At 36.3% G+C, this 18341-nt stretch overlaps 1 protein-coding gene across 1 annotated transcript in view; it reads left to right on the top strand.

Annotated features, from left to right (window-relative positions):
* LOC128211652 (BTB/POZ domain-containing protein KCTD9-like) overlaps nucleotides 1-5574 on the top strand; it is a 148580-nt gene extending 143006 nt beyond the window's left edge. Inside the window, exon 12 of the mRNA XM_052916661.1 lies at nucleotides 905-5574. Within this exon, the coding sequence (XP_052772621.1) occupies nucleotides 905-1021 (117 nt within the window). The 3' untranslated portion in view covers nucleotides 1022-5574. The remainder of the gene's footprint in view (nucleotides 1-904) is intronic.
* Nucleotides 5575-18341: the final 12767 nt, after the last annotated feature.

The raw sequence follows: 18341 nt of genomic DNA on the forward strand, positions 1-18341 counted from the left end.
ATCTTGATCCAACTTGGTATAAAGGAAGATTTTATGGAGACCTTTCATAGGATTGCCTTTGGGGTCCCTAAGGTCAAGGTCACTGTTACTAAATATAGAAGAATGTTTGAAACTGAGAAGAATGTTTGAAACGGAATAACTTTAGTTAGGGTTCACATATCTTGAACAAACTCGGTCTATAGGAAGAGTTTATAGATAACTTTCATGGGATTGCCTTATGGATCCCTAGAGTCAAGGCCAAGGTCACTTTACTAAAAATAGAAAACAGTTGAAACTGAATAACCTTAATTAGAGTTGACATATCTTGACCCAACTTGGTATAAAGGAAGAGTTTATGGATACCTTTCATGTGATTGCGTTTGGGGTTATTATGGTCAAGGTCCCTGTTACTAAAAATAGAAAAACAGACACAGGCTGAAGTTCTTCTGTCAAATCATTGAAAACCTGGTTTCGTCGCATTGGGGCTTTTCTTGTTTTTGTTATCTTCACTTTACCTGTAAATTTGTCTTTTTTTAAAGATTTGTTTTTGAGGTATTGTCAAAGCAAAGGTGTTGTTGTCCCCGGCATGAAGATATTAAATTGAAACTGGGTAGAGATGTTGCAAGAGACATTACACACATGTATTCCAAGCATGTAGACCTAATGATTGTCGAGTTATTTACCCTTGATCAACTTAAAAACAACAGAGAAGCGTGGCATTCACTCCATTGCACTTTTGTTTATTGGACCTGGTACAAACTCATTTAATTTAAGAAGTTTTAAGCTACACAGTTGAATAAGTTATTCAGCAGTGGGATATAAGAGAAAGTTTACTCAAAAATACTAGTAGGCTATTTTATATCTTAATACAACCAAAAAGAAAGTTGCATTATTGCAAAAAGTTTTTTTTATTTTTTATTTACAGAACTGCAATCTCTCTGGCTGTGATCTTCAAGAAGCTAACCTGAGAGGTGCAAATTTGAAAGGAGCAGCCTTTGAATTGATGTTAAATCCCTTACACATGGCTCAAGCTGTCAGATGAGCAGTGCATGGGAAATATGAAAGCCTCAATAAGCAAAATATGTATTTGCTATTCAAACCTGTCTTTCAATTTGTATTAAAAAACCTTACATTGGGAAAATCACTTGACATCAGACCTTTCTCAATTCCATATTTGTTCTTAAAAATATCAACATGGGTTAAGTAGCTAGGGAATTTCCCTTTTCACCACAACTTTTTTCCATTCATATTTATTCTAAGAAATATTGAAACCTTTACATGCAAACCTTTTTCTATTTCATGACACTTTATACTACTTTGTTTGAAATTTATTACATACACAAACAATTCATGATTGAAATTTTGTGGGGGTTTAATTTTCATAATTTTATCTCATAGCCAATGTAACGAAACATAAATATACAAATGTTAGCAGATATTTAGGTTATGGCATTATGACCATCAAATCTTCTTTGAAACCATTAGGTGTAGACAATTGATATTTTGTGTGTATCATCATATAGTGGTTCTGTATTAAGTTTGTTCAAATCATGGCGTGGGGGTCAAAACTGGCCCCACGCCCGGGGTTACAAGTTTACTATAATCACATTTTGTTAAATTCTGATAGTTATTTAAAGTTCACTCTGAAAGCCAGGGCAGCAAATCTTGCTATATTGTCTCCCTTGATGTTGGGGCTTACTTTTGGAATTATTTTCTTTTTAGCTCACCAGAGCACCAAGTGCTCAAGGTGAGCTATTGTGATCGGTCTTTGTCTGTTGTCCGTCTGTCAGTCAATCAGTCTGTCCATCCGTCAACAACTGCTTAAAAAAATCTCCTCTGAAATTACCAGGCCAAATTCTATGATACTTCACAGGAAGCTTCCCTGGGTGTCCCTCTACAAAAATACAACAAGGGGTCACGATTGATTAACAACAACAACAAAATAGACGACTTCCTGTTTGCTTTATAAAACATTTCCTCTGAAACTACCACTCCAAATCCAATGAAACTTTACAGGAAGCTTCCTTGGGTGACCCTCTTCAAAAATACAACAAGGGGTCACAATTGATCAACAACAACAACAACAACAAAATGGCCAACTTCCTGTTTTGCTTTAAAAAAACATCTCCTTTAAACCTACCAGTCCAAATTCAATGAAACTTTACAGGAAGCTTCCTTGGGTAACCTTCTACAAAAGTACAACAAGGCATTGAGATTGATTAACAACAACAACAATCTGGCCAGCTACCTGTTTTGCTTTAAAAACATCTCCTCTGAAACTACCAAATTCACTGAAACTTGACATGAAGCTTCATTGCATGACCCTCTACAAAAATACAACAAGGCATTGAGATTGATTAACAACAACAACAACAAAATGGCTGACTTACTGTTTTGCTTTTAAACAAATCTCTGAAACTACCAGGCCAAATTCAATGACTGGTACAGTTTTGCAGCTTTGATATTTGGTGTGGAGCATCGTCTAATGCTCCTCTACTAAGATTGTTTAAATTATGGTTTAAAATTGGCCCCGCAATGAGGGTCATTGGTGATACATAGATATAAAAGGTTTTCTTTAAGATATTTGTTGTGTAACATTGTATATAGGTAACAAAGGTCAAACACTTTTACTCAGGTGAGCAATTGAGGGCCATCATGGCCCTCTTGTTACTCAGGTGAGCAAATGAGGGTCATCATGGCCATCTTGTTTTATCAGTACTTTCAATAGCAAATAGTTGCGTGTGTCACTAAAATGCAAGTTCATTGATTTCAATAGCTGTTAAGTACATGTAAGTTCCAGCTTTATACCAATGAAAGAACATCAAAATACACTAAACAAACAAACACAAAACAGCAATCTTAGTACGGTATACACTATTGATATTGAGGTGGTAACACATTGAGAGAATTTTACTGGAATCCTCTATGTTATAGCAAGGGTGAAAGCAGGTTAAATTATATGTGCAGGCACATCCTACTAGATGTAGTTGGGGTTTGTGGGGCCCCCAGGGAGTTTTTATGCCCCCGAAGGTGGGCATATTAAAATCGCACCGTCCGTCCGTCCGGCTCTGTAACTTTCCCTTGTATGGACAGATTTTAAAATAACTTGCCACATGTGTTCCACATACCAAGACGACGTGTGGCGTGCAAGACCCGTGTCCCTCCCTCAAAGGTCAAGGTCACATTTAGTGTTTATTCACAATGGAGTGCTGCATGTAAGGACATAGAGTATAGGTTGTCGTGTCCGGGCTGTAACTTTCTCTTGTATGGACAGATTTTAAAATCACTTGCCACATGTGTACCACATACCAAGACGACGTGTCGCGTGCAAGACCCGTGTCCCTACCTCAAAGGTCAAGGTCACACTTAGTGTTTATTCACAATGGAGTGCTGCATATAAGGACATAGAGTATAGGTTGTCGTGTCAGGGCTGTAACTTTCCCTTGTATGGACAGATTTTAAAATAACTTGCCACATGTGTTCCACATACCAAGACGACGTGTCGCGTGCAAGACCCGTGTCCCTCCCTCAAAGGTCAAGGTCACATTTAGTGTTTATTCACAATGGAGTGCTGCATATAAGGACATAAGAGTATAGGTTGTCGTGTCCGGGCTGTAACTTTCTCTTGTATGGACAGATTTTAAAATAACTTGCCACATGTGTTCCACATACCAAGACGACGTGTCGCCTGCAAGACCCGTGTCCCTACCTCAAAAGTCAAGGTCACACTTAGTGTTTATTCACAATGGAGTGCTGCATATAAGGACATAGAGTATAGGTTGTCGTGTCCGGGCTGTAACTTTCTCTTGTATGGACAGATTTTAAAATAACTTGCCACATGTGTTCCACATACCAAGACGACGTGTCGCGTGCAAGACCCGTGTCCCTGCCTCAAAGGTCAAGGTCACACATAGTGTTTATTCACAATGGAGTGCTGCATATAAGGACATAGAGTATAGGTTGTCATGTCCGAGCTGTAACTTTCCCTTGTATGGACAGATTTTAAAATAATTTGCCACATGTGTTCCACATACCAAGACGACATGTCACGTGCAAGACCCGTGTCCCTACCTCAAAGGTCAAGGTCACACTTAGTGGTTATTCACAATGGAGTGCTGCATATAAGGACATAGAGTATAGGTTGTCGTGTCCGGGCTGTAACTTTCTCTTGTATGGACAGATTTTAAAATAACTTGCCACATGTGTTCCACATACCAAGACGACGTGTCGCCTGCAAGACCCGTGTCCCTGCCTCAAAGGTCAAGGTCACACATAGTGTTTATTCACAATGGAATGCTGCATATAAGGACATAGAGTATAGGTTGTCATGTCCGAGCTGTAACTTTCCCTTGTATGGACAGATTTTAAAATAACTTGCCACATGTGTTCCACATACCAAGACGACATGTCGTGTGCAAGACCCGTGTCCCTACCTCAAAGGTCAAGGTCACACTTAGTGGTTATTCACAATGGAGTGCTGCATATAAGGACATAGAGTATAGGTTGTCGTGTCCGGGCTGTAACTTTCTCTTGTATGGACAGATTTTAAAATAACTTGCCACATGTGTTCCACATACCAAGACGACGTGTCGCGTGCAAGACCCGTGTCCCTGCCTCAAAGGTCAAGGTCACACATAGTGTTTATTCACAATGGAATGCTGCATATAAGGACATAGAGTATAGGTTGTCGTGTCCGGACTGTAACTTTCCTTTGTATGGACAGATTTTGAAATAACTTGCCACATGTGTTCGGCATACCAAGACGACGTGTCGCGTGCAAGACCCGTGTCCCTACCTCTTAGGTCAAGGTCACACTAAGTGTTTATTCAAAATGGAATGCTGCATATAAGGACATAGAGTATAGGTTGTCATGTCAGGGCTGTTACTTTCCCTTGTATGGACAGATTTTAAAATCACTTGCTACATGTGTTCCACATACGAAGACGACGTGTCGTGTGCAAGACCCATGTCCCTACCTCTAAGGTGAAAGATACACTAAGTGTTTATTCACAAGGGAATTCTGAATATAAGGACATAACAGTGTAGGTTGTCAAGTATGGGTGGTATTTTTTTTTTATGTTCAGAGGCAATTTAAAATAACTTGCCATATGTATTTGACACGTAAAGGCAAGATCAACTTTTCATGTACTGACCTTGTTCGTAGGTCAATGTCACATTCGGGGGCATTCGTCACATACTGTGACAGCTCTTGTTCAATCTTTAATGCATGTAGAAGTGTTTACTGGCATAGTTTAGACTAAAACTCTATGTTTTCTGAAACTGATGTGCCTATGTGAATCTATTTCATTGGATAGCAGAAAGTTCAGTTATAATTTTGGAAAGAAATGATGAACAAAACTGAATGAAAGCAATAGGAATTTTAGAATCATATATATATGTGGCTTTTCATGTTTAATGTTTGGGAAATATAATGTTACATGTATTAAGGTCCTATAAACCTGTCATCTGATAAGTAATTTTAAAATAAGTAAATAAAGACTACTTAAGAAATTGTGCCAAATGTTTCTTATTTTATCACAATTGATTTTTATATCATAATTGCTTTTTTATTGTCAATAAAGCTCGTAAACAGTACTTATAAGTTATATTATTCCATTTTTAGTAAAACAAATTTGGGTTTTGTGATTACTTGTAATATTTTTTGTCGCCACAGTCATGCAAACACTTTAAACTTGGCCATAAATAAAATAAATTGCTGCAAGATATTCACATGAAATTAATATTGTACATAATTATGTTTCCAGTAAAAAAGCTGGCTTATTTAATCAAAAAAGCTGGATTAATTAGGTAATCATAGTTGAGTATTTCCCACTTTCCACTAAAAACCACTACAGACACGCTTTGACTTCTGCTAGTTTCTACTTCATAAGGCCACAACAAATTGATCATTTCTTTTGTCAGATTTACCGCACCTCTTTTCGGACATGCAAAAAAACATTTCATGGGATTGCGTTTGGGGTCCCTAGGTTCAAGGCCAAGGTCACTGTTTCTAAAAATAGAAAAACAGTTGAAACTGAATAACTTTAGTCAGGGTTCACATATCTTGACCATACTTGGTATAAAGGAAGAGTTTATGAATACCTTTCATGGGATTGCGTTTGGGGACCCTAGAGTCAAGGTCAAGGTCACCGTAACTAAAAATAGAAAAATGGTTGAAACTAAATAACTTTAGTCAGGGTTCACAAATCTTGACCAACCTTGCTACATAGGAAGGTTTAAGGATACCTCTCATGAGATTGCGCTTGGGGTTCCTAGAGTCAAGGTCAAGGTCAATTACTAAAAAAAGAAAATGGATGAAACTGAATTACTTTAGTTAGGGTTGACATATCTTGACCCAACTTGGTATAAGTGAAGAGTTTATGGATACCTTTCATGAGATTGTGTTTGGAGTCCCTAGGGTCAAGGTCAAGGTCACTGTTACTAAAAATAGAAAAAAAACAGTTGAAACTGAATAACTTTAGTTAGGGTTTACATATATTGACCCAACTTGGTATAAAAGAAGAGTTTATGGATATCTTTCATGTGATTGCGTTTGGGGTCCCTAGGGTCAGGGTCAAGGTCACTGTTACTTCAAATAGAAAAACAGTTGAAACTGAATATCTTAAGTCAGTGTTCACATATCTTGACTAAACTTGGTATAAGGGAAGAGTTTAATGATACCTCTCTTGAGATTGCGTTTGGGGTCCCTAGGGTCAAGGTCAAGGTCACTGTTGCTAAATATAGAAAAATGGTTAAAGCTGAAAAGCTTTAGTCAGGGTTCACATATCTTGATCCAACTTGGTATAAAGGAAGATTTTATGGAGACCTTTCATGGGATTGCGTTTGGGGTCCCTAAGGTCAAGGTCACTGTTACTAAAAATAGAAGAATGGTTGAAACTGAATAACTTTAGTCAGGGTTCACATATCTTGACCAAGCTTGGTTCATAGGAAGAGTTTATGGAGACCTTTCATTGGATTGCGAATAGGGCCCCAGAGTCAAGGTCACTGTCACTATAAATAGAATAACGGTTAAAACTGAATTACTTTGGCATGTTCTTATGCATACACGTAACATACAACAAATCAAATTAATTTATAATTCTCACAACACAGGCTGATGTTCTTCTGCCAATCATTGAAAACCTGGTTTCGTCGCATTGCGGCGTTTCTTGTTTATTTCTTCTATTTCTAATATCCATTACTATTCAGGGGGTCCAACGTGTTTTGTGTTTGCAGAATTTTAAGTGAGGGAATTGTGTGATGCGGAATAAGATGGCGGTGTTCGAAGAGATTTTGGTGTTTTGGGAGGATATTTTTACATGGTAAGTAAGTTTTATCACTTTTCTCGCAATATAAATACGCCTACACCGAGGCCACACATGTAAGCTTCTGTCAGTTTTTATACCCGTTTCTAGAGACATTAACAAAAAAGTTATTAAATGTATAAGCTGAGCGATTATAGTTGGTTACAAAATGGAAATAGAACATTGAAACTGTGTTTTTTAGTCAAATTTCACCTTTCTTTTGCCTATTTTAGCTATACATGTAGTTCGTTGAATTTTTGCATATTTTTTTATTTACGACGGTAAGTGCACTTACATGGGCACTATATGGCCGATTTTTCTATGTTTAAACACCTTTTATTGGGCGAGGAAGCATTATGCAGTTTGTGTGTGATGCAGAATCAGAATAAGCGTGCGTTTATAGAAGTGTAATTTAGACACGGTCTGTACATAAGAAATGTTATTATTTATAACAAAAAACATTTACATGCTGTCAGAAACAGTGTTACACCACGGAGAGCATGACGCGGCATATGTAAGTGTATTCTATAATAACATATTTTGTATTATAGTGTTATTCTATAATTAAGCAATTATCTACCTGTCACAATCTTAGGCGTTTCCATTAAAGGTTAACAAAATATTGCAATTACAAGTATTCTAAATTCATATACAAATAGATAAATACTTTTAATGACATATTATGTATTTATACATAAGGTTATATTATACGTAGGTGCACCACACATGGATCCGATAAGCAGTTTCTGTGCCCGAAATGCATGCAGGAGTTCACCACACAGACGGACGTGAACAGGCATTGGCGAGGAGAAGATGGCACGACACGTTACACGTGCGACATGTGTGGCATTTCAATGAAAGAGAAAATAGACCTGAAGGCTCATATGGACGGCCACACTGGCGAGAAATCATACAAGTGCGCTGAATGAGTGAACTGTTATCGGCAATGAAGTAGTAGCTTGTGCAAGGCAAGGCATTAAACATACCAAATAAAACATCACATTTTAGATTATAAGTATCTTCCATGGCCGAGAGTGCAAGGTTCATCCCAACCCGAACGTAGGGTGTTTTGCGGACACGAGGTTTACAGAGAAATAATGAAAATAAAAATAATGTGCGTATAGATATGTAATAATTCGTGGTAGTCATGGCTATGCGCGCAGTGATTCAGATTATCTAAATAATCAAGTCATTCATTAAATAGTTCTGAAAAGAAGACAGCATTATTTCTTGAATCAGGAGCGCGAAAACTGTTCTATGGTGCCGTTTGAAGCGAAAAATAATTAAATTTGATTTTTAAAATTGCCAAGAGACAATGTTTCCATGATGCTACAGACGACAGTCGTCAACAAGAGAGGTAATTGTGTGATGACAATGTGAAGAAATACAGAAGTCAATGGTCTAACACATAGATTTCAGTAGCATGAAATCACCTTTTATTTGTACTGGCATGTTATGTGAATTCCTTGCTTTATATATTTTATAAGTTTTTGTAACACGTTTCACTCATATGAGTATATAGAACGGGGATAAAAATACTATATATCAAGAGGGAATTATCTGGAGTTTATTCCTTCGTATGACATTTTCAAAACAAACAATTAAGCTCAATGTTAATTTTTTCAAAACTCGGCATTTTTGCTGTCGCCAAGGGAGATTACTGCGTAGGAGGTTTACAAACATAAAGGATATTGTAATAGTACCGTGTAACCTTCATTTATTTGGGCGGAAGTTGGTATCAATCGGAACACCTCAGCCTGTATCTATCTCGGAGATGGCCGAGTTGTTATGATTGAGTTGGTATTTAAAATCAAAATTTTCAAAATGATAAGCAGGACTATTATAATTTAAGGTTTCATTATCAATTAAAGTGTACAGTTTTATAAAACATACTAAACTTATATGTTATCATGCAACGTGGAAACTTTTGCAAGCATTGTTCTGCAATTTATGAACTGGTCCCTTAGTTGGAATATATCTTTATGTTATTTGATTACTTATCTGTGATTTTATCTGATTATCTGTGATCGCTTTTATTGTCAATCATTATATGTATAATAGCTGCAACAAGCTGAAGTATGTCTCCTATTTATTATGACGTCACGACATAGTTGTATAGTTCCTATGATTTGATGTTTATTGAAACTTATTTGTATGCATGTACATGGCCTTTTGTGCACTTGCCTTTTTGTGTAAAACTAATCTAAGATCTACGGTTATTGAATAAATGAAGAACATTTCCATCATGATTTTGTCTTGATTTCTGTAAATAGCACTTATACATACAGTTGACGGAATACTCGTATTTTCAGTGATATCAACTTTGTTCCGGGTGGAGCAATACATTGCCATTGTATCATCACAATATCATTTTATTGTCATTAACAATTATCATGACAGTATAATCATCACATAACATGAAGGATAGTAAAATAAAAGGTTCATTAAACATGTTTAAAATTATTTTCAAATCAAACGTTGATCCCCATGCGATCTGTTACGAGCATCTTAGAATCGTTGCGTCTGGCCCGCTCCCAGCGCACACCAAGGGTCCCCTTCTGTAATGCATTTCATCGAAACAGTCCCGCACTTTACTGTACCACGACTCTTTTTATCAAACGTGTGGTTCCTGTAATGTGACATTACAACAGCTGTTCTAAATGTTGGAGATGAACATTTAATAAGCACTGTTTAGTTGCATAAGTTATTGGACTCTCTGTTTACCACCGGTATGGCCGGATGTGATTTTGTCCTTGAACTCATATTTCCCGCAACGTTACGTATCATAACTTTATACAACTTTCTTTATAATGGATATTTAATAATAAAGCTGTTGAATATCTTCAATATCTTGAACACGTTTTTAGTTTTTAAAGGCTAACGACATTAACGTTACACATTACTATAAGATGCCTACGTGCGTTTGCCATTTTAGGTAGACGACGTACGTTTGCCTGATAAAAATGCCAACGTGCGTTTGCCAAATTTGAAATACTTAAAAAAATGCATCTTTGTACAAATTGCATCGCACAAAATACTCATAAAACAAATAAAAAACCATTATAGAGCAATTAAAAGGAACACATTTGAAAACAATGTGACTTTTTTGTCTAAATTAAGCTATGACATTTTAACACTAGCTACTTACGTTTGCATTCCTGGACACTATTTGTATCGAAGTGTTCTTGGAAACTATGCAAACATGAATGGTGACCAATACACCGATCGAAAGACAAAACAATGCATTCTCTTTTGCGCTATGTCACTTTAACGAACTCTCGCGTATAACAATCAAAGCGCTGATAGCGCTGCATGAACAGGGTTTTATTCGAGTTTTTACCATTATGATTCACGATCATGTGTGTATTAATAAGGTGCTGATATGTAGCACAGTGAATGTTAGAGTCCCCGTGTAAAACAACCACAGGGTCCGTCCCAGGTTTATTGAAGCATGATGGTAAATGACAAATTAATATTTTATTGGCAATAACGTTATCGCCCTTGGTTAATGGCGGGCACGTGCTTTTTGCTCTGAGCAAATTATTTATTATTTAGTGTACAACAGGATTATTCCAGTATTGTGTGTGTGGATTTATTACACAATGGTCAGCACTTCTAACAGGTTTTCTCCTTTGTGGCAAAATGAAAAGAAGCGCAAATGAAGAGTGACGAGTGCTTCATCATGTCCGGACACATGCCCGGATATCGGTCAGTATGGTGGCCAGCGTGGTCATCATGGCGGACGTGGTCCCCCGTCTGTATTCGTCGAGACGGCACCACCGCGTTGGGAGTTTACTTGTATGTCGTTGGACAACAAACTTGACTGTTTTTTCGACCTCATTACTTATACAAGTCCAATTCACAATAAACTGGATAATATTGAGCAATGTTTGTTTCATTCAAAGGCTACCACCGATGTCATTGAGAGCCGCCTCCGCCTTTTGGAGTACAAAAGTATAGATAACGAGGCCAGGTTGTTGAAAGGGAACTTCTATTCAATGGCATTGCGGACCCCAATGGGGCCTAGAACTATTTGACACCATCCGTAAGTTCCTTAGTGAACGATTGTTTGAGGACGTTTCTAAAATCGGAATAGTGCAGGCGAACAGAATCGATCGCTGGCGTGGTGGCCCGGGATCTCGCCCAAGAGGTGTGCTTGTAACATTCTCAGACCTCTGTGATGTCAGTTTCATTATGAGCAACATTGGGAAAGTCGAGGACTCCTCCTACAGTGTCATGCGGGACTACCCGCTTGAAATTCGCACTGCCAGGCAGCAGCTTTGGCCGGATTTTAAGGACGCACAGAACGGTGCTAGAAATGTCCAATTGGTTTTTCTTGTCGCTCTTAAGGTCAATGGAGATGTCGTACGTGATTTATTTCCTGCCTGGTACGATATTATTCGTGGGTCGATGAATGCCAACAATGTTGCAGTGAGCGTCTGTCCGCCCTCAAAACGAGTTTGTGCAGCGACAAGTCAGATTGGCGACATCGTATGCGTCCCAGCCAACCCCTATACCGCCGATGGAGTCTTCACGGCAAATGCCGTCCGATGTGGACAGCAATTCAGGCGACGAATCGGTTTACGATATCGACCGTGACCCGCAAGGAGGTACTACTGGACGTGCGATGCCTCGCGACGGCAAGAGTCCTGTCCTTACAGCCCCCGGCTATCTCCTAAATGTCCATCCAGCCATGAACACACAGGGAAGCAAGGTGACCACGTCGCACTCAACCAACCCCACGGAGACGTGTCTCAAAAGTGGAGCACCAACTATCACTTCCGGTTCGAACCCCAACGGCTCCCCCGATCTCGAGTTGGCTCAACCTAACAGTATTCTTCATCTGGAGAGCTCCAAGCTCTAGAGTTGCGCGGGGAGTGTGGCATTCCGTGACGTTTGTGTAACACGCCCGTGCTCATCTTCGGAACTTCATTGTGCACATATCTCTTCTGAACAATTTCAATCTTTGATTTATTCCCATAACGAATCGATGAGAAGTGATTCTCGTAGTATACATCATCCTGGAAACAGATATAACAAGAAAAACTGTGATACAAAGTATCACAGCGGGCCCACAAACATATCTACCATGTAAATATTTTGAAGTTGGTGATGGCTGATGTCGAGTCAAGACTATGAAGGAATTAAAAGAGACCTATTTTGGTAAAACATAAGTCTATGCACAACAACAGTTTATATTAAACACTTCTTCCAGGTTTCAGTACAACTATAAGTTTTACAGGGGACAAAGTTTTGTGACAAACAGACAGCACTAAATCAATATGTCTCTTGCTTACTCGGGAAGACATAAATAAGGCAAACCAAAGTTACAGTTCTTGCACAAGCACAGCTGTAACAATACTTTTTTTTATTTTGGTACCCATTTTTATATTCAGTAACAATTCTCGGGACATTTAGTTACTTATATTGAAAATAAGTTTCAATAACATATTAGTTAAATCACTATGTAAATTGACACTAACTTTACAATGCATCAGAATCAATTTTTCATATATGTTACATTGGTCAGCTGCTCTATCAAGGAATTGGTCAGTAACTTCTCAATACGGCAGTATCGAGTTTCCCTAAAGCATACATTGGTCAGCTAAGAAATTGGTCATTAAATTTTGAATGAGGCAGTAATTGGTCATCTATATCCATGAAATGTAATGACCATATAACAATTCAACACCCCGAGGGGCTTTGTGCGAAATGTGACAAAACGCCTTTGAGGCTTAATGGACTATACAAGTTAATGAACAAATAATAAATAAAAATGAAAAGATTACACTTGTTTCGCCATTAATTATTCATGCTTTATTTATTTTTTTACATCATATGAACATTTCATTAGCAACAGTTTGCCTTGTTTTCCACAAAACAACTTTGAAAATACAACAGATTACAAGAGAAATCTATTTCATTTAAAATGATCAATAATGGATTGGCAAACAACATTCTTTTGATCGTTCTTTGATGTAGTGCAGATGGTTTTCCACAAGTTGTGAGGCTAACATTTAAAGCTACATTTACAATTAAAATAATTGGTTCAAACAATTGTAAATGAAACACCTTAAAAAAATAATTTAATCCGTGATACGTATTGGTTTATTGGGAAAACATAAATACAGTAGGCATAAGCCCATGAGTACAGTATACAAATACAATGGTTAGTACATTCATATGGTTGGCGATGAGTAGTATGTACATGTAGTAAGATACAGCGAAAGGAAAGTAACTTGCAATACAATAAATGAATATTTCAGGCAAAACTCAATGTTTAAGTTTTAGGAAGGCACACACACAAAAAAGTAATTTAATCTGTCATATATTCTCATCTTTTCACCAAACCAGCAAAAAAAAAAAAAATTACTCAATTCATTTCAATGAACTGCCATTTTCAATAAAACTACACAAACATCCGTCTTTACGTATAGTACACTTTAAGGAGTATATAAAATAAATTAAACAAAATAAGTCTTAAAAAATCTTTAATTTCAAAACTTTGTTTTTCTTCTTTGTCTATATGGTCAGCAACTCTACTCTATTTCTATATCGTCAGCTAACTCGTCAGCACTTAAGTACGTGCCCAGAAACGTTCCGAAAACAAACGTTCGAAAGACAACTCTGTAAAAAAAAAAATAGACTGTGTCTACATTATTAATGTCAAAAGTAACACCGTTTATTTAATAACGAGACAATCATTATGGTAAGAACGACAACTCATGTATTCAAGGGAAAAATCGACTGTGTCTACATTTTCAGTTCAAAAGTACTTGAATTTTTTAGGAAAAAGAGACGCATATTTTCAACCAAGTTCTTAAGTCTCCATAAACCTTTTAGGTATGACGACACCATTGCGTCATATGTACTTCCGTTGTGTGGAAAATTCTCATAAAAAAATAATGTTTTTTATGACTGATAGACATGTTTTCACATGCTCAATACACTGTAAATCAAAAATATCATTATTCCTGAAATTTTTATACCTTGAGTATCTATTATTGTTTGATTTATCATTTAGAATAGAGATTTAAGCATAAACTGCTGCCCTATAGTTGAAAGGTCATTTTGGAAGAACTGTCATGGCGGACTGTGCATTTTTTAGAGTTTGTTTTTCAAACGTAGAGATTTTTCTTAGGAATAACTAGACCCCCCTTTTTTATTGGCTTAAAATGTAATTTAAAGCTTGTACTTTAAGAATATATATGTTTATCATAGTCTGCATTCGCTCGAAATGCCTTTAAATGTTGTCTAAAAATAATGACAATGGTGGTGTGTAACCTTTACCCACCACGTATTAAATATAGCGGGCCGCTGCCAATAATTTGTCGAATGACCTCTCTTATGATGCTTTAGATTTAAATATTGGTTGACTCAACGTGTGTGGCCTAAAGTCAAGAATAAATTACCCAGAATTTGTTGATCTCATTAAGAATTTTCATTTTTCTGTTTCCAGGAGACTAAACTTGACAATTGTGATATCATACGGTTGGTTAATTATCACTTCTATTCAAAACCAAGATCAGAAAAGTATCTCCGGAAATCCGGGGTCTCGGTTTCTTTGTTCACAATAGTTTAAATCATAAAGTGGAAATTATCCAATCTAATAATTAATATGTTCAATGTTAAGCTTTTTTCTTCTTTTTGGAATCACTAAGAGGTGATCCTTTTATTCATAAAAACATATACAAAGCATAAACATGACAAATAATGAACAAGAAAATCATGATATACAACTATTTCATCTTAAAACATTGCATTTTTACTAAACTAATATAACTTGTGTTTTTTAAACAGAATAGTCTTAATTGCTTTTAAATTTCATAATGAACCTATTGAGAAAAGGACAATGAATTCCTTTATTCTTATATAATGTTTGAATAATCAAAAGGTCGGCATTTAATAACGCACATAAGTTAACAAATTTCTGCCTTCTTTCAGATAAAAAGTACGATTTGTAAATACAGTAACCTATTTGAGAAAGAATAGTATTGATAATAGTATATTCTTTGTATTCAATTTTATATCCAATTATAAGTATTTCGAGGCTTTTCATCTGTTTATGTATATTACAATGTTTAAAGGTGTATAAAAATGACCAAAAATGAGAAAGATACGGACAATTAATAAGAAAGTGGTCATAGTCTTCGACTTGGTTGCAGTGATTACAAAGAGGACTTGCTGAGAAACTCCAGCGGAATAGGTTTAGATTGGTAGCCATTGTTATGTATTAGTTTGAACTTGAACTGTTTAACTTTATTTTCTGGAATTATCCAATGTATAATAAAATACCATGATCGCCAGTTGATTGGTTTGTTGAAAGTTTCTTGCCAGTATTTATGTGTGAAGGGTTTTTCAAATACAGCAAATTTGAAACCAAACTTAGCAAGAATGTCGAACAGAAAAGGCCATTCAATGGTATCAAACGCCTTTTTAAAATCTAAAAACAAAATGGCTCCTTGCATTTCATATAAATCAGCGAAATCGATGATATCTTCTATTTGTCTTATATTAAAGTTAATGTTTCTACCTTTTATGTACCCCTGTTGGTCATTATTAATTATTGTCGGTCAAACAGATTGTAAACGTTTCGCGGCAATTTTATAGTCTAGATTAAGTAAGGAGATTGGTCTCCAATTTTCTAGATTATCGGGATCTCCCTTTTTATACAGTAAAGAAAAAAAAACACCTTGTTTTTGAGTATAAGAAAGTCCACCTTTCTCATATCCTTCATTTAGAGAATCAATTACAAGATTGCCAATTAAATACCAAAATCGTTTATAGAACTCAGCTGTTAAGACCATCTAACCCGGGGTTTTTATTTAGTTTTATTTCTAGAATTGCATTTTTGCCTTCATTATATGTAAACCGACCTTCACAGGTATTTGCCATTTTATCTTCTATTGTATTTTTTAAATCAATGTTGTTAACATAATTGAAATAGTTCGTGTTAATCTCTAAGTGTGACGTATAAAGATCTTTAAAGAATGCCTCTTATGCTTTTAGAATTTCTTGTGTATCGGTAACTCTTGTATTACCAACTTTCAGCGAATTTATAACTTTTCTAGTTTGCCTCGACTTTTCTAATCCTAGGAAATATTTGGTGTTTTTTTCACCTTGTTCAATGAAATCGACCTTGGAGCGAATTTGTGATCCGATGGTTTTAATTTGATATATATCATTTATCTCTTTTTCCATGTTTTGAATACGCATCAATAGACTTTCGTCTTGATTTTCATCAAAGGTTTTTAGCTCTACTGGCCAAAGGCCAGAAGAGCTTATGCGATGGTAATGTGTACGTAGTATGTGCATCCGTGCGTCCGTGCGGTTTTTCAATATAAAGTTATACAGGTACGCGGCATATGGTTTTTAGTTAACATTAATAGTATTTGAACAATAAATACCAAAAATCATGTTGTGTTTAAAAAAGTGCTAAGTGCCTCGCGATGATTAGTTAAAACTTTGTATCGAAAAGAAAATACAAAAGGCCAGAAGAGCTTATGCGATGGTAATGTGTACGTAATATGTTCGTCCGTGCGTCCGTGCGTCTGTAAACAATTGCTTGTGAACACGATACAGTCTTCAGTTTTGATTGTATCTCGATGAAACTTGTACAGTATCTAGATATCCATTAGAGCTTGGTTCCTTTCGAAAACCAGCAAGATCCGCCCATGAATGCCTAGATTATGGGCCATGAAAGTTTTAAAGAAATGCTTTCTATTTTTAGCTAGGTCTGCATGAGAGAATTCTATTTTTAGCCAAGTTTACATGTATATGTTAATTCAAGTCTAGAGTTAAGGGAGACAATTTGCAAGTCTAGGATTTTGAGAGACAATTTGCTTTTTGCTTCTGCAGTTGATTTTGTGAATTACTCTGAATTACTCTGCCTTGTTCTTGTTGAAAGCCCAAAGGCCATTTTTTAGCTTTAAGTTCTGTAGTTTGCGCATTCATCTTAACAAAATTGATTGTGAATGTTTAAGTTATGCACCTGGTGTCATTACTGGCCACACCCAGGGTTCACAGGTTTGGTAAACATAAATCTGGAAAGGTTTGAAAATCTTTTTGTGTGTTCGTGCATCCATCTCAGCACAATTGATTGTGAATGTTTGTTCAAATTGATCAATGTTGTCCTAGGATGCCCTTGACTTTGACCTTTTGACCAACTTTTAAAACTACAGAAAATTTTACTATGAGTACAGTTTTGAAAGCATTTTTTTTTTGTCAGATGACTTTTACTTGGCACATATTAAAATAGTTCATGCAACTAATCTGCTTACAATACTTTCTGGGCTCAGATGTTGAACGTGCTACGTTTTCAGGTAACCCAAACACAAAACATAAACTATATGTCTGTTGCCTTTTACCCATACATACATGCTCTGGATTGATATGACCACAAAAGCCATGCCAGTAGAGCATAGGCCCTTTTGGGCCTCTTGTTTGAAGATGTTTCAGGGTTTTTTTCTAGTTGATTCAACCGATTATTTCGTTCTCTCCCTAGTTTTCTTGAAAAATCTATAGTAGTATTTCTTATTTCAATCTTACATAGTTCCCATTTTGTTTGACTTGTTATATTTGATTGAATAATGTTTCTTAAAACATGTTTAATATGTGTTATATATTTTGCATTTTCAAGAAGAGAATTGTTTAATTTCCAGTAACCTGGTCCTCGTTTAGACGGCGCTTTAAGTTTAAGAGAAATGGCCATGTGGTCTGTAAATTGAATTATTGCTGGCCTTATATCTGTCGAATATACCTGTGGTACTAAGTTTTTTTCTATCAACCAGAAATCTATTCTACTTTTATCCGTTTGATTTTTTCGTCTCCACGTAAATTGTGTTTTTTGTTCATTATAGAGCTTCCAAATATCACATAAGTCATTTCTTGAAATTAATGTCTTTAAATTTTTAACCGGACATTGTTCGCGTTCGTAATTGTTTGAGCTTGATCTTCTATCATTTTTGTTAAGAGTATCGTTATGGTCACCACCAATTAATTTTATGCCTTGGCCTCTTTCGGATATTATATTTAGGATACGATAATAAAATGCGTTAC

The sequence above is a fragment of the Mya arenaria genome, chromosome 12 (genome assembly GCF_026914265.1).
Source record: "Mya arenaria isolate MELC-2E11 chromosome 12, ASM2691426v1".
Taxonomy (NCBI): domain Eukaryota; kingdom Metazoa; phylum Mollusca; class Bivalvia; order Myida; family Myidae; genus Mya; species Mya arenaria.